Genomic DNA, 16563 nt, shown 5'->3' with positions numbered 1-16563 from the left:
TGTTTTGATCTGACCCATTAAAAACATGGGTCTGTTTTCAAGCCCCTCATGTCATACTTACAGCTATGAGGAAGAAGGGTTCAGACTTAAAAGGAAAACCACACCCTCACTGTACAATATGAACAGTGTCTGGGCCACTGAACCATAAATTAAAGATGAATTGGGGAAGGAGGAAATGAAAAAGGGGGCGGAGATAATACAGCTGAATATAAGTGACTGTTTCTGTTCTGGGTATCAACACAGGCAAAGAACCCCAGCAAACGCTACACTTAGGATCTGTCAAGAGACTGTGAACAAGAAAGATGCAAACAAGAGAAGAACTTTCTGGAAAAGAAAACAGTCCATTGCACATGGAGAGAGGAGATCAAAGTAAGCTGGATTTTTATCTTTTTAACTAAAATCTTTTAAATAGAAATTATAGGAATGAACAAGAAAAGAATGCAGATAGATTTGTATACATAATGACATTAACTCAATTGGGAAAATGACAGTTGTCTTCTCCTGCCTCCACTGCCATCATCAATGTGTATTTTAACCCTGGGTCCAGACCTCTTCGGTCAGAGGGATATAGGCAGGCTTTGGAAGGTTTACATCTGTGAAAGTGTCTGAGATGTGAGAAAGTTCTAGAAAGGTAGATATTCTCAAGAATGTTTTTATGGTCTCAACTCAAATTACCTTGGTTAATTGATTGTTTGGTTTCCCTTACTATATTCCTCCTCCCCCCTACCCCCATAATTTCTCCTGATACTTCTACCTGCCCAGCCCAGATTATCATTTTAGGAGATCTGATGCTTCTTATCTCTTTGGGTACTATTTCTTTTTTCCTTACTATCACCTACACTTTTGAGTAGCTCTCTTCATTTTTTCTGCCTTTTCAGGGGTCCTATCCTCTACCAGCTTCCTCTATCTGCTTCCAAGACAAGAGATGAACAGGAACGCTGCCTTGCATAATCACACAAGTAAATGCAATTTGCAGGAAAAATGACAGGAAAGAATTCTCTGAATTGGTACCTTCTTATTGGTACCTCCTAATAGTTTTGAGTTTCATGTTCTTCTTCATCATCAGCATCTATTTCTACATGATACATCTGTTTTTTTCCCATTCATCCTCTCACTGAAAACATTTGAATTCACAGCTTTTCCTTCTTCCTCATTGTCTTATTTTCTCCATATCTACTTCTTTTATTTCTAACCTTTTCTTTCCCAGACTGTTCTCTTTCTGAAACTTCCATTCCTTTAGGGTTTTGTTATTTTCATCCATATTCTTAAAGCTCTCACTCCTCTTCCCTCCTTCCTTCCATCATACCCAAGAGGAACTTAGGAAATTGGAAACAAGAGTGCTACCATATCTAAAAACTATTCAGTTACAGTCTACTGTAGGAAGGGTAAAACTGACAAAATTATTGAGTCTTCAAATATCAAACTATCATGTTGTGTAAGGGCATTTCTGGCCACTGAACAATCAGGCTTTGATTGACTGAAGACCACCAATCAAAACCAAGTTATTCCTGTAAGTCATATCACCGTTTCAGTGAAGCAGGTCCACCTTTTTTAACCCCAACTGAGCAGCAAATTATAAAGAAAGAGATGCCTAGGTTCAGGGAAGGGGAACTATGTGGGGGCCAGCTCAGGAACTCAAAATGTCCTGAACTCAGTCAGTTGCCCGGTGAATCCATAGTCCCTGTCTCCAGCTGTTTTGGGCTTCCTAGTTGATCTGGACAATTGGACATCATTCTTGGGGGATTTTATAGAAATTATGTGTGTGTGTGTGGGGGGGGGGGGGTTTTTTTTTTTTTTTTTACTTCTGTTCCGGAAAGGACCTTTAGAAAATTTCTGAAAGGTTCTCAGAAATGATGTTGGGGGTAGTGGGAATTCACCTGTGATGTGAGCTGAACTGTGGGTCAAAGCAGCTCAAGCCTGAACCACGTAGCTTATGATAAGATCAGTGATGCGCTCCCTGTCACTTTGATCTTTTGCTCATTCACAGTTCCTGCAGCTGAACTGATACAGTTTGGAAAGAGTTGGGGGACGAGGGGAAGTATTCAAGTGGTCAATTGAAGACGTGCTATGAAACCTAGTCTGACAATGTGGTTAGAGATGCAGCAATGTCAGTGGTTATCAGATGGTGAGAACTGAAACCAACCCAAAAGGAACTCTGAACTTGCTAATGTACAATCTGAGAGCTGCTTCCATGATGCAGCCCTTATAGAAAGGGAAAGAAATATTAGCCTAGAAAGGCTAAGAGAAGATAGAATTACACAGGGTGGAAGTGACAGCAATCCTGTAGAGTGAGAATAATAATACCTACACAGCCAAATTCACAGGATTCTTTTGAGGATTAAATAAGATAATTATTAAAAAGGTCCTATGGAAACCAAAAGGTACTGTACAAATGTTGGATGTATTTTTCCACCTATGTATGGGTAAAATGGAAAAAGCAAATAAATACACCCTAAGGAAACAACAATTAATGCTCATCCATGCTTAAAGCTGAACATTGAGGAAGATGCATTTCAAAACTGTAATAAATGAGGGGGAAAACAACACTAAATAAAAACCATCACTGAAAAAAACACTGTGGACCCAGCAATGTTGCCTACTGACTTGTGGTTTTCAGTTACAAAAGTCATCTGCAGGGGTAAAACTCACTTCAACTTAATTCAGCAAGCATTTATTAAGTGCCTGCTTTATAATTTATAACACTTTATTTTTAAATAATAAGAATTTTAATAATTGATTATGTGCCTCCTTAAGCAAGGTACTGGGGATAAGCCAAAACAAACTATCAAATAAACCACCAAAATAGTCCCTGCCCTGAAAAGACTTACATCAAATGGGAGCCATGCTAGCACAGAGATAAGTGAATTCAGGTGTACTCCAATACCCAAACGCATCTGTGATCCTATTCATTTGGAAGCTCCTTCCAAAGATGCAGATTATGGTTCATCCATGCCAGCTCCACCCACCATGTTTGGAGGGCTGCTTCTTCGTTTTATTTTGACATCAAGTGGACTACTCTAGTTTTATTATAGAAAGAAAGAGCACTGGTATTGAAGGGGGGTAGTGGGAGAAAGTCATGGATTTAAAGTAAGACTACTCAGGTTCAAATCCTGGTTCTGATACTTAGCACTTGTGTAATTATAGGCAGGTGAGCCTCTCTGAGCCTCAATTTCCTCAGTTATAAATTCAGGATAATCACTTCATGGAGCAATTATTGTGAAAAAAAATGCTATATAAATGCTGAAGTGCCATATAAGTATTGTTTTAAAACATTATTAGTAAAAAGGAATTTTTTTTCCCATTTTGGAGACTTCTTTTCAGTGTCTCACCTATTTAAAAAAAATGGGAACACTTTCTTTATTTAGAGTTGCTTGAATGCAATAGGGTTTAGAGTATGATGACCAGTCAGAAAATATTATTAAATTCCATTAGACTAGTTGATCCTTTGTGCTGTTCATTGTAGTAAACAGCTCAATGGTATGGACCCTAGTGTAGCAGCAAGCACCCCAAGCACGTCCTCAGGGTTTGCTGCCCATACAGGTTCTTGGATCTGCTTTGTTAAAGGAAAGCAACTCAAAATGGGTTAACAAGCTTACTTTAATCAGTCAGACATATACCGTTTACCTTGTTCAGGGGAAAAGGTCAGCACCCCGAACTTCAAAGTATACAGGCAGAATTATCAAGACAGAAACAGATCAAGTAGACAGATTTCCAAACTGTCCAACCATTACATCCATACCCAGTCAACATCTGGGTTTCCACATTCTGGGTTTTTCAAAGCCGGGGGACTCTCAACAACGGCTTCCCAGAATTCAGATCAAATCACAGAATACTTCTCAAAGTGAGTCCCAAAACAAAGCTACACATCAGGGCTTATATAGCCTTCTCCTGGCTCAGAGAATGTAACAACCTTATTGACCCACTGGCCAATCAAAAAGTATCTACTGAAAAACAAGCCTCCCACCCCAGGCTTCAGGTGCACTTTAGCCTAGGGGCAGGGAAGATCTTCCAAATCTGCATTCCCATTACACCTAGCACATTTAAAAAACGACCACTGAAGTCTTCTTTGTAGATTTGGGTTTTAAAGAGACATTCCTCTGTCTCTACCAAAAGAATAAAAAATATATATAGCTAATCTAATCTTTTTCTAAACCTAGAGTTTATGAACCCAGAGCATGAATACTAAATTAAGTCTTGTCTGACTCCCTTTATTTTTGTCCAAATGCCTTTTTTTTAAGAACCTTCTCAATCGCAGACACCAAAAGACAGGTAAGTAAATTAGCTAGGAGTCAAGGGAAGCATGTTTGTTTATCAATGGCTTGTAGATAGATGCCCAAAATATCCATTGCTTCCATGACCTGGCTGATCATTGATTTCCTTTTTTTCAGACCAGACCAGAAATTCCATGATGACCCCTGAGTCAGATGGCTCCCTACAAGTTCCTGTTCCATGTGCTGTTCTCACTGTCGTCATTATTGTTTCTTTGGTGATCACAATAATTGCCTTGTCAGGTGGGTGAGCACTTTTTGGATTCAGTTATAGCCCCTTTCCTACAGCAACTTCCTAGTTATCCAGAATGGTTGAGGAATGGGTTGTTTGGGTGAATCAATGAATGGATTATTAAAGATTTTTATTAAGGGTACATTAATTTCATGTCGAGCAACTGTACTAAATTTTGGGGATATGAATATAAAAAAAAGATATTCTCTGCACTCAAGAAAATTATACTGTAGCAGAGAGAGACATGGTGACCAGGCTATTTTGTGTTGGAACAAACTATATGCTCAACCTTTCCCTTTTTCCCCTTTACTACCTGGCATCTTTGGTCAAAGACACTACACAGAATACCCCATCTGACTCTAGAATGAACATTATTTTGAGGTCAAAAGGGAATAACAATCCTTATGCCGCTGGATAGAGGATTATTTGCCCTTGGGTCCTGCAGCGGAACACTCTCATCAATCCTGCTCCTCCTTGTATTACTTAGCACAGCACATAGGCCATATGGTTCCATAGAGCTGTATGTTATCATTGTTAAAATACTGAATGGTTTTATTTGCAGTGGGCCAATATAACTGTCCTGGAAAATATGTCAGTGAAAATACGTCTCCGTTGATGACATCAATGTCCTTGGGTCCTCCTGTTTCCTCATGCCCTGATTCCTGGATTGGATACCTAGGCAAATGTTACATCTTTTCCAACACTACAGGGAGCTGGTCCACTAGCCAAAATGCCTGCTCTTCCCATGATTCAACTCTTGCTCAGATTGACTCTGAGGAAGACCTGGTAAGACTTTTCTATATAAAAACAGGTATTTTTAAATGTTAGGGGGTTTAAAAAAATCATTCAAATTTGTAGATACTCATGGCTTCCCTATGAAGGAAGATTTGGCATTTTGTTTTAATGTTGTTTCACCATTAGACTGTAGGCTACGTGAAAGCCAGGACTGTTTTTTTTTTTTTAATTTTTGCCTTTTTTGTAATCCTAGTTATAGAACAGTGCTTGGCTCATAATAAATCCTGGTTGACTGATTATGTCATTTACCAGGAAACTGAATCATAAGAACACACAAGGTTGAGTAAAACACTGGGATATGGGCTTTTAATTGATCCTTCTACAAGTATTTATTAAGTGCCTGCTGTATACCAGGGACTGCACTAGGCATTAGAGAATACAAAAACACAATTTGAAATCATGCCTGCCCTCAAGGAACTTACATTTTATAGGGGGAGAGCACATGGACCATTCAACATGCACATGTGCAAGCAATATGCAAAATCCATAACAGAGTGCTGACAATGCAATTTAAGGGAAGTGGCATTAATGGTGAAGAATATCAGGAAAAGTCTCACCCCGGAGACGAGATGCTGTCTGACTAAGCTTTGAGGGAAAACGAAGGATTCTAAGTGGCAGAAGGAGGAGGTCCTGCATCCCAGGCCCTGAATCATCAGAGGATACTTAGAGCTGAAAGGGCTTTAGAGATTATCTCAGACAAGTCCATCATTTTACAGATGGAGAAATTGAGGCCCAGAGTGGAAAAGTGACTTGTTACTGTTTTCATAGCTCCTAATTGGTAGCTGAGATTCAGGTGCAGGTCCTTTTAACACAGATCTAGTGCCCTTTGCAGAATTCTCTAGCTGCTTAACATTTGTCCTACATGCCAAGGGACAAGAGCTAGGCTTAAGCTACTGGTCTATTGGTAATTATATTAACCCTCCCCCCCCTTAAATTACAATTTCTTCCACCTGCCATTTTGACTGAGGTTTCATTCTTTTAGCCTAGTTCTTTGATCCTTGTCAAAAAACATGGAAGGGTAACACTTAAAGTTATATATTAGCCATTTGCATTTTAGTGTGAAGAAAAAATTTAAGAGTTTTTGATAGATAAAGACTGAGCAAGGAAAGATTAAGGTATGGTTTATGAGGAGCACCACAAAACCTTGGAAGGAATTGGGAAAGAAGCCAGGATAGGAACACACATCTGAACACACCAGAGACTTCTTTGCTGTCTTCATAATTTGACCAGCACCTTAGTGTTCCTAATTTCGAAGTACTGGTGGTGTTCTGGGCTTATGAAGAGCAGGTCAGCATGCAGTGGCCAGTCAGAAAATGTTATTAACTTCTGTTAGACTAGTTGAATCTTTGTAGATAGCTCAATGTTATGGACTCCAAATAAGAATTAACTTCTCCTTGTCATTATCATGATTGCAAGGTGTGAACACCTTGGGTTCACAATATACATTGAAAAGATAACTCCAATGTCTGGGATGGAAGATTTCATATGAAATCAATCAACTTCTCAATTATGCACTTACTTAGAGAATGAAGGATATGACAATAGCTTCCCATTTGCTTTCTTCAAGATTTTTCTCAAACGATATGCGGGTAATGTTGAGCACTGGATTGGACTGAGAAATGAAACAGGCCAGGCATGGCGATGGACAAATGGCAAAAAATTCAGTGGCTGGTGAGTTTGGATATGGAAATTCATTCTCTCATTGCTGGGGCTCAGAGGAATAAGTGGGGAACCATTTCCTTTTTCTTTTCCAAAGCATTATTCTGAATAAGATTACGATTTCTTAAAAAAAAAAAAATGAAGCTATTCCATTCCGTGTCAACATCCCCTGTTCTATGAAATGAGACGATTGAATCATGTATCCTCTATGGTCTCTACTAGCTCTAGATCTGAGATTTGGGAGGGGAGGGGGTTAGGAGAGTAGGGAGGCAGGGAGGCAATCAGGGTTAAGTGACTTGCCCAGGGTCACACATGTAGTAAGTATCTGAGGCCATATTTTAACTAAGGTCCTCCTGACTCTAGAGTCAGTGCTCTGTGCACTATGGCACCACCTAGAGGATCTAAGACCTTATAACATAAATTTTTAGAACTGAAAGGGGCAACTGAGGCTCAAAGAGGGGAAGGGATTATCCACCTTCTACATCTGTGTCTTTGTATAGGTCTTTTCCCATGACTAGAAATTTTCTTCCTTAGAACCCCTATCAGTCTCCAAAGATGAATTCAAATGTCAGTTCCTACAAAAGGTCTTTCTTGATTACTCAAGCTATTGGGACTTACCTCCATCCCCTCAATATGGGAGTGTCAGTCTGGAGTCTGGAAGACTCATCTTCTTGAGTTCAAATCTGGCCTCAGACACTTCCTAGCTCTGTGACCCTGGGCAAATTATTTAACCTTACTCATCTTACTTAACTTTCTCATCTGTAAAATGAGTTAGAGAAGGAAAGGACAAACCACTCCAGTATGTTTGCCAAGAAAACCCCAAATGAGGTCATGGAGGGTCAGACACAACTAGAAAAAGACTGAACAAAGAGTCTATAAGGATTTAAAATAGACTCCCATATGTGTGGACGGAGAGAACCACCAGACATATGAAAGTTGCTATGGCAGTAGAATAGACAAAACTTGGGGAATGAGGAGACAGAAAGAGAGGAGCTAAGAATGATTCCAAGGTTCTGACCCTGAGTGACTGGTGACACTGACCTTGGAAAATGTGGTTGAATTGGTTCCTTTAGCAAAGAGAAATTCAACATTTTTAGAGATCTTTCATAAGTTAGTTTGAATGATGAGAAATTAAAATCTCCATCTGTTATGTCAGATAGACCAATTCAATACTTGAGATTAATTTCTATGTCTTTTCTTCAAGGGCAGGGGAAGGGAATAAGCATTTATATGGCACCCACTATGTGCTAAGCACTGTGCTTAACACACTTCACACATATTATCTCATCTGATCCTCACAACAACCCTGGGAGGTAGATACTGTTATTGTCCCCATTTTATAATTGAGGAAATTGAGGCAGAGTTTCAGTGACTAGTCGAGGATTGCACACCTAATAAGTGCCTAAGGCTGGATTTTAGCTCAAGACTTCTTACTTCTAGGCCCAGTGATCCATACATTGTACCACCTAACTGCCTCAAAGGGATCTATAGGCCTCTCCTCATCGTCCTCAATGGCCTGACTGCTCCGATCAATAGTTTGCTTTGGAAACGCCTCTGTTGCCATAAAGCTCTCTCTTCCAGTGACATTAATTTTGGTCTTCTTTCATCCACCATAGGTTCAGCTCCACAGGATCAGAGAACTGTGCATGCCTGAGAAATACTGAGGTCAGCAGCACTGAATGCCAGAAAGAACTACACTGGATCTGTAGCAAACCTGCCAAACACTGACAGCACATACTTGGGGAGGTACCTGAAACTCAATGAGACCAGTCTCCCAGGGGGTTTGCTTACCCCATGTAAGACTTTCTTCTTAAAGACATCCATTCTCTTCTCCATTCATAAGAGACTCGGGAAATCTCTTGAGTCATCTGGAAAGCCCTAGAAGGACCAGTCTTTACCAAGTTTCCTGATATTGGTAGATATACCTGAGCACACTACGATGCTTGATGAGATGACTCTCTAGGACATCGTCAAAGACAGCTCTGCTATAAAAGCCCAGCAGCTTAAGCGGAAATGTCTAAGGATGGAGATGACTCATTACAAGCCAGCATCACCATCAGATCAAGAACCAGAGGATGATGACCAGATATCTATATGAATGAGCACCTGCTGAATGCAATAGAGCAAATTAAGGAAGAAGGGGAGTAAGAAGATGAAAAAATTCAACCACTTTAGCAACAGCTTGCTATAAGGCCTAAGTGCTACCAAAATGCTAAAGGGGAAACATATACATGTTCTAATAAATGCACACAAACACCTTGGAAAATTTCTCCTGCAAAGATTTCGAGCAGCTACCCCAGGCCCAGAGCCCATGCCTAGAGAAAATTAATACAGTGGATGGATTCTCAGGCAGCAGTACAAACCTCTTACAGGACCAGGATGAATCCAGTTCATGTCCAAAGTTCTAGGAGAAGAAGATGAGGAGATTTTGGTTTGGGAGATTTCTGTGGTAATAGAAAGTTTGGATCAAATCCAGGAAGTAATTTTGAAGGGGAATCTGATGGATAATGGATTTGGAAGTATTTGCAATGGAAATGGAGAACTAAATGGTGACTATTTTCAAAGTGGTCCTAGTTTTGGGGGAGATTAACCTCTAAATAGTTTTCTCTCCCTAAACCAAAGATAAAATAAGGACACTGACATCATGTGCCCAATTCTTTGAAAAATAAATTAATACAATACACACTTTCTGTCCATCTGGTAACTGGTGAAGAAACACTTAGAAGACAACAAGCTTTAGATATTAAATCTTAGAAACTTCAGAAGAAAAAAAACAACAACAAAAAAGTCATGACCTGGAAAGTATTTAATAGACCTTTTCCTTCTTTAGTTCTGAGGGACTAGGATGAAGGCTGCCTTTCAAAGACCTTACATGTTTCTATATACCTTACATAATTTCTATTAAATACAGGGTATCATCTCAACATTTATTCCCCAAGAAAGAAATGGAGTATCTTCAGAAACTCTGTAATGAAGAAGCATAGACTAAACTTTCTGTGATCCAGAAAATCTTATAGTCATATTAATCAAGCATCACTCCTAAGGAGGAAGAGTAACTTATGAAAAAAAATTCCAGATGGAACTTGGATGGAGTGTTGGGCATTTTCACAAAGACCTGAATTCACATCCTGTCTCTGATATTAATTAACTATGTGACCTTGGGCAAGTCACTTCACTTCTCAGTCTGAGTTTCCTCATCTGTAAAATGAGGGAGTTAGATTAGAAAACCTCTAAGGTCCCTTTAAATCTATGAGCCTATGCACTTTATGTTTCTGTAGTGCCTTTGTTAAGTATAATATTCTAAAACAGGATGGAGACTGAATTCAAAATTATTTATTATTTGCTGACCACTTAGTAACATTGCACAAAAAGGAATTTCTATGTGAACATAGCCTGAATGTAAACATGTGAACAGCTGGTAATTGCCATCCCCTCTCACCTTCTCCCCCCCCCAAAAAAAATTGTATCTCATAACAAAGACACTGGGTTCAAATGCAGTTTGCACCTGACTCTCTAAAAACATTTGTTTTTTTAAATTTTTTTCTTACCGATAAATACAATGTTAAGCTTAAAAAGATTTATCTGTGTTTCTCAAGGTCTCTCTCAATGTGTCTGTCTGTCTCTTTTTGTTTCTGTTTCTCAAAGTCCATCAGTAGACTGAGGGGCAATTGACTTGCAACATCATTCTAATCTCTAATTGCTATATTTTTGTTAAATATTGATGGGTTTGTTTTCTTTACTCAAATCTTAAAATGAATCAGTGGTCTCATTTATATGAAACTTCAATTTTGCTGAAAAATCCATATAATCTTTTTCCTTTGATAGCTAGGCTCTTATTTATAGCATTGTGCAGAGATAGGGAACAAGAGACACATATGGAATGTGTTGTATTTAAAATAGGTAACCATGCTGAAAATGTGCAATATATGACATGGCTATTTGTAAACTGATAGTAAAGAAAAACTGATTGTTTAAAGAGAAATCAGTTGATGATACATATGGCCTGCTCAGATCAATGCTTCTATGTGCAATACTACATGTGGATCTTTTTTTTGTCTCTAAACAAAGTGTTTGTTAAATGTCAGTTAAATGTCAGTATTAAACAGTCTTTAGAAAATAAAAGGAAACTACTAAAAATGAATTGATTCTGACTCTTCGTATTATTGTAAACCATCGTTTACCTGGATTTCTATCAAGCAGAAAATTCTATCAATTACATCCCCTTATATTCATAGGGTATACTATCTTTTCAAAATGCTTTCATGTATTATCTCATTTTATCCTCATATCAACTTGTGAGTTCATTAATTTAGCTATTAAGATGTTCACTCACATTCTAATAGAGGAGACAATGTGTAAACAATTAGGGATATACAAGGTACACAGAGTAGATAAAAGGTAAATCTCAGAGGGGAAGGCCTTAGCAGCTGAGAAGCGGACATCTTATTATTAAGCACCGATATGGATAGGAATCACACAGGAGACAAGGCTGGATGGGTTATAATAAGCCCCAATATCAGAAATAGTCATATCATTCCTACTGATTATTCATACCCTGAACAACACTATCATCCATGGATGATGTAGGTTAGAAAAAGCCTGAGGTTTTTTTTAGAAATTTTTTTTCATTTTATTTTTCATTTATTTTTTTTTTATAAATATAAGGAACTTGGGGGTGGCTAGGTGGCGCAGTGAATAGAGCACCGACTCTGGAGTCAGGAGGACTTGGGTTCAAATGCAGCCTCAGACACTTAACACTTGCTAGCTGTGTGACCTTGGGCAAGTCACTTAATCCCAATTGCCCAGCCTTCCCCACTCCAGAAAGCAAATAAATAAATATAGGGAACTTTCAATGAAGAAATAATCCAAACAGATTAGCAAATATTCGGGAACATGCAGTTTTAGGAATTTGCCTGGGGAAACACTTTATGATAAAAGATAAATGACATGCTTTGGGGTGGGAGTTGGGGGGGTGGGGTCACACAGACAGAATGTATCAGAAAGGAATTGAATGTAGGTCTTTCAAATTCATTATTCTACCATATTCTACTATTCTTCCCATAATTCCATGTTGCATCATTGAAAATAAATACTGATGCCCCCTACCAAATAGTGTAGACACTTCAGCAATATATTCAACAATTATTCAGTTTTACCAAATTGTATTTATAGCAGAATCAAAAGGATGGCTGTGATTAAGAAGACAATTAGTATAAATAATCACAAAAATAGCAAAATCAGTCAAAAACACAGGACTATATCAATAGATACAGAAAAGACATCAATCTATCAAGGGATTTTCATTTCATCAACATGGGAACTCTCTCTGCCAACCCAGGACACAACTTTTCTGTAACTTAGATCTCAAGAGTTGCCATAGACTTGGACACCTTAAGTAATATACCCATAACCACAGATATAGAAGACATAAAGAATATTTGCCATACCCTTCTCTAGTGGATACAGAAAAGTCTTTTAAAAATACAGAACTTTAAAAATTTTTCACAAATGATAAAGTTTAGAATGTCTCAACATAATAAACATTTATCAAAAAACAAGAGCTAATATTACTTTTCAGGGCAGCTAGGTGGCACAGAGGATAGAATGTTTGGCCTAGAGTCAGGAAGACCTGAGTTCAAATCCAATCCCAGACACTCAGTAGCTATGTTACCCTGGCCAAGTTGCTTAACCCTGTTTTCCTCAGTTTCCTCATCTATAAAATGAGCTGGAGAAGGCAATGGCAAACCACTTCACTATCTCTGCCAAGAGAACCCCAAATGGGGTTAAAAAGAGTAGGACATGACTGAGAAACAACTGAACAAAATGTTCATTTTAATAGAGAAAAATTTTCCCAAAAGTTTAGAGTTGAAACAAAGATGCTACCTCTCTTTCCTATTATTTAACATAGCAATCAAAATTCTATCATCACAAAACAAGAGAAAAAAATTAGGGGAATTAAGGAAAAGGTTCTGACAAAGAAGAGACCAAATCATGATACATATAGATCTGACACTTGCTTAGAAAATCATTAAGAAGCAATGAAGGAGCCTCTCCAAGCTCCAGCCCCATGATTGATAACATGGCTAAAGGTACCCAGAAGGTCAGAACTGTTGGTAACTATGGAACACGTTATGGTGCATCCCTCAGAAAAATGGTGAAGAAAATCGAAATTAGCCAGCATGCTATTTTTGTGTAAAGAAGGAGATTTATGACAGCTGTCAAAGGATATAGAATAATACTATTTTTTGGTGATTTTTTTAGCATTTTATTTTTATTTTTCCTCAGTTATATGTAAAAACCATTTTAAACATTCATTTTTAAAGCGTTAGGGGTTTTGTGCAACTCTTTTCAGAGATACCTCTAGGTGTTCAGGTATAGGGTTAGGGGTGCTTGAGACCCCAAAACACTAGGTCCTACCAAATGAGTTTGATTCAAGCCTTCTCTCAGCCAAAGTAAAACCAAGTTTATTAAAGATTCACCATAATGGGTAGACTCTTAAAGAGCCCAATAATCTGACACAGACTGAGTCTGCACTAGATTACTCTCAGCACCTTCATGGAGGCAAGATGGATCTTACATGGAGAAAGATTGTGGGAGGATTTCGGGGTGGTCTAGAAGAGGGGTTTGGAGAGGGTCTTGTGGAGGAGTCTAAGAAGGATCTTTGATGGAACTGAGGTCAGACTCCAGGATGGGATTAAAGGTAGGAAATAGCTGAAGGCTATCTGGAGATGACAGACACTAGAGGGCTAGGCTAGTTTAAGGGTAAAAGATTTGAATATAGATATTTTGATAGGATCAAGGGTGAGAAGTAGCTGGACAATGGAGGGCTAGGCTAGTTTAAGAGTAACAGAGATTTGGGCCTAGTGATAATGAAAGGCTTATGGCCTCAGGCAAATTCCTCATCAAGTAGGAAGATTCAATCAGAGTTCAAGGTGTTTTCCAGAGCCTGTACCCCATCATAGGGACCTGTAAATTCTCAGTTTTCACAAGGTGGTATGATCTAAGGAGAGGTATTTACTACTGCCTGGTCTGTGCTTTGACCTGTGAGCAACCACAAGCACTCTTTTCTCTCCCGGAACCATAAGGAGGGTATCCTCTCCATTGCTGCCCCAAGCTCTGCTGTGCTGGCGATCCTCCTCATCCCAAGACTTCCACCCAGGACTTCAACCCAGTCTTGAGTATGGACAAAGCAACACAGCCCTATCTCAGTGCTAGCAAAAAGACCCCTGTAATCTTCTGACCACTTGTTTGACCCCCATACTGTCTGTGGGTTGAGAGCTCTGGAAGTAGTCATTCCTACTGCCACTATTGATTCAGTGACTCCCAAGGCCTGCTCCTGGTTTGCTGGGGCCCAGTTTGTGCTGGTGTGGCCTGTGATGGACTGAGCTTCTCTCTCACCCTGATGCAACGAACCTTTCCTTTCAACCTTCCAAGTTGTCTTGGGCAGGACATTTGTTTCATTCCATCTTTTTGTGGGTTCTGTTACTCTAGAATTTGTTTAGAGTCATTTTTAAAGGTATTTGGAGGGGTTGGGGGGGAGAGCTCAGGGGTATCCCTGCCTTTACTCCACCATCCTGGTTCCACCCAACACTGATGTTTTCGATGAACATGTAGATACCTAAAAGTAGTAGGAAAGGAACTTTGTTTTCATAAAAACTATACACACACATATGTATATATGTTGTGGTTGTGGTTTGTCCTTCATTCTTGAAGAGGACCATGACATCAGGGATATGGAGAGATTGATGAGGAATGGCTAATAGGTTCAGCAGGATGATCTTACTTAAGACCAGAAAGCCTGTGATTCAGTCTTGAAAGAATTCAGTAGGTCCAAGCAGACTTGGAGTCAGAGTTGTAAAAGTTTATTGTACGCTTTACAGCGGGCAAGGATCCTTAGGGAACCTGCAAGTTTATTGTTAGGCTGTACAGCGGGCAAGAGTCCTTTAGGAGACCTGCAACCTCAAAGGGATAGAATTAAGGTTTATATAGAGTAATCCATAGTAGAACCTGTGCCAATTATGCTAACTAGGTGATTAAGGGTGGGATTAGGGAGGAGTTAAGGTGGGGCCAGTGTTTAAATAGACATGCACTTTTAATGTAACTGCGCAGGCGTATTGCCCATGATTCACTGGGGAAAAGCCCAAGGAGGGGCTACCTGGAGGTGTGGTTTTTAGGCCTGAAACGTCACTAAGTCAGCTAGAGGTTAAGGCCTGACTGAGAAGTGCCCAATCTGCTACCCATCAGTGTCATATTTGACAAGATTGATGTCTGGGAACCAAGGCTAACTGAGACTCAGTATATGGATAATAGGCTAAGGAGTTAACCCAGAGATAGGGTCCTGAAGGATTCATTGAGGCATCCAAGGAGTCAACCTAGAGATAGGGTACCGAAGGATTCATGGGGGCAGCGGGATACTATACAAGGGGGAGATAATGGTTGCCTAAGCTGGAATGTTTATGGATACTTTTGTGAAGGATTGATAGGTGTAGCTTGTCACTGTTCCAAGCCGAGATAAACAATTCATGAGTTGTTGCTGGGCAGAGTTAATACTCTGAAGCTGGGGGGGAGGGGGGTCATGATTTTACAAACTGGTTTTACAGACTGATGTTACAAAGTGGTATTACAAATTGATGTTACAAATATAGATCCCAAGCACCCCATCATTCCTGATGTTACAAATTGATATTACAAACTGATATTATAAATATAGATCCCAAGCACCCCATCAAGATGACTTGCAACTGACTTTGATTTAAATGAAGGAGGGCTGTGCGACAGTCACCAGCCTCACTTTCTCCTGCAGAGCCATCTGGGTCCATTGGTTAGATATTGATCAGGATGACTGGAGATGGCACAGAATGCAGTGGGAGCCTTGGCCCTTTTAAGCTAAGGTCTTTTTAGGTTCTCACTTTGAGTGAAACAATCCCATTTAGTGAATAGGCCTCTTTTAGAAGTGAGTCAAGGGATGGCCCCTTTAATAAAAAAAAAAATCAAACTGGAAGGGGAAGACCCTCAGGGTTGCTGACCAAAAGAGAAACAGTTAGCTATTTGCATTCACACTGAGCCAGGAGGGCTCAAAAAATAACCATTAAGTGGATTGGTTAGGGACCTACTGTTGTCCAATCCATGAGATAGAGAGTAAATTGGGTCTAAGGCTTGGTCTTGAAAAAGAAATCCAGCCAGTAAACCCCAAGGCAACTAGGTAGCTTGTGGCCATCAAAATTTACCTTCCCATGGGCAGAACACCTTCAGGTAAGGGGAGAGGAGAGGATAGATGATAGATAGATAGATAGATAGATAGATAGATAGATAGATAGATAGATAGATGGAAATATGTATGTGTGTGTATATATATATATATATACATACCGTGTTTCCCCAATAATAAGACACTGTCTTATTATTTTTTTGGACAGAAAAACACCAGAGGGCTTATTTCCAGGGGAGGGCTTATTTTAATGAACATTGACAGCAGTTTTAATAAACAGGTAAATGTGAACAAAAAAATGTACCTTTATTCAATAAGCAAATCACTGGGGAAGAACAGGATGACGCGCTCACTGCTGCAGCTCTGATTGGATGCAGCTCAGAGAGCGGCATGTGTTTCAT

The 16563-nt window shown here is 39.4% G+C and overlaps 1 protein-coding gene across 1 annotated transcript; it reads left to right on the top strand.

The window, feature by feature from the left end:
• The first annotated feature begins 220 nt into the window (after positions 1 to 220).
• LOC138171931 (early activation antigen CD69-like) lies at positions 221 to 11091 on the top strand. The gene is made up of 5 exons (XM_069101483.1): positions 221 to 369; positions 4389 to 4511; positions 5063 to 5286; positions 6863 to 6966; positions 8571 to 11091. Exons 1-5 carry the CDS (start codon positions 303 to 305, stop codon positions 8680 to 8682), a joined length of 630 nt encoding a protein of 209 aa, XP_068957584.1. The 5' UTR covers positions 221 to 302; the 3' UTR covers positions 8683 to 11091.
• Positions 11092 to 16563: the final 5472 nt, after the last annotated feature.

The sequence above is a fragment of the Petaurus breviceps genome, unplaced genomic scaffold (assembly GCF_028583685.1).
Source record: "Petaurus breviceps papuanus isolate PSGF00001 unplaced genomic scaffold, PetGlider_PUasm1.0 470, whole genome shotgun sequence".
Classification (NCBI taxonomy): Eukaryota; Metazoa; Chordata; class Mammalia; order Diprotodontia; family Petauridae; genus Petaurus; species Petaurus breviceps.
This window is presented reverse-complemented; position numbering and strand designations above follow the sequence as displayed.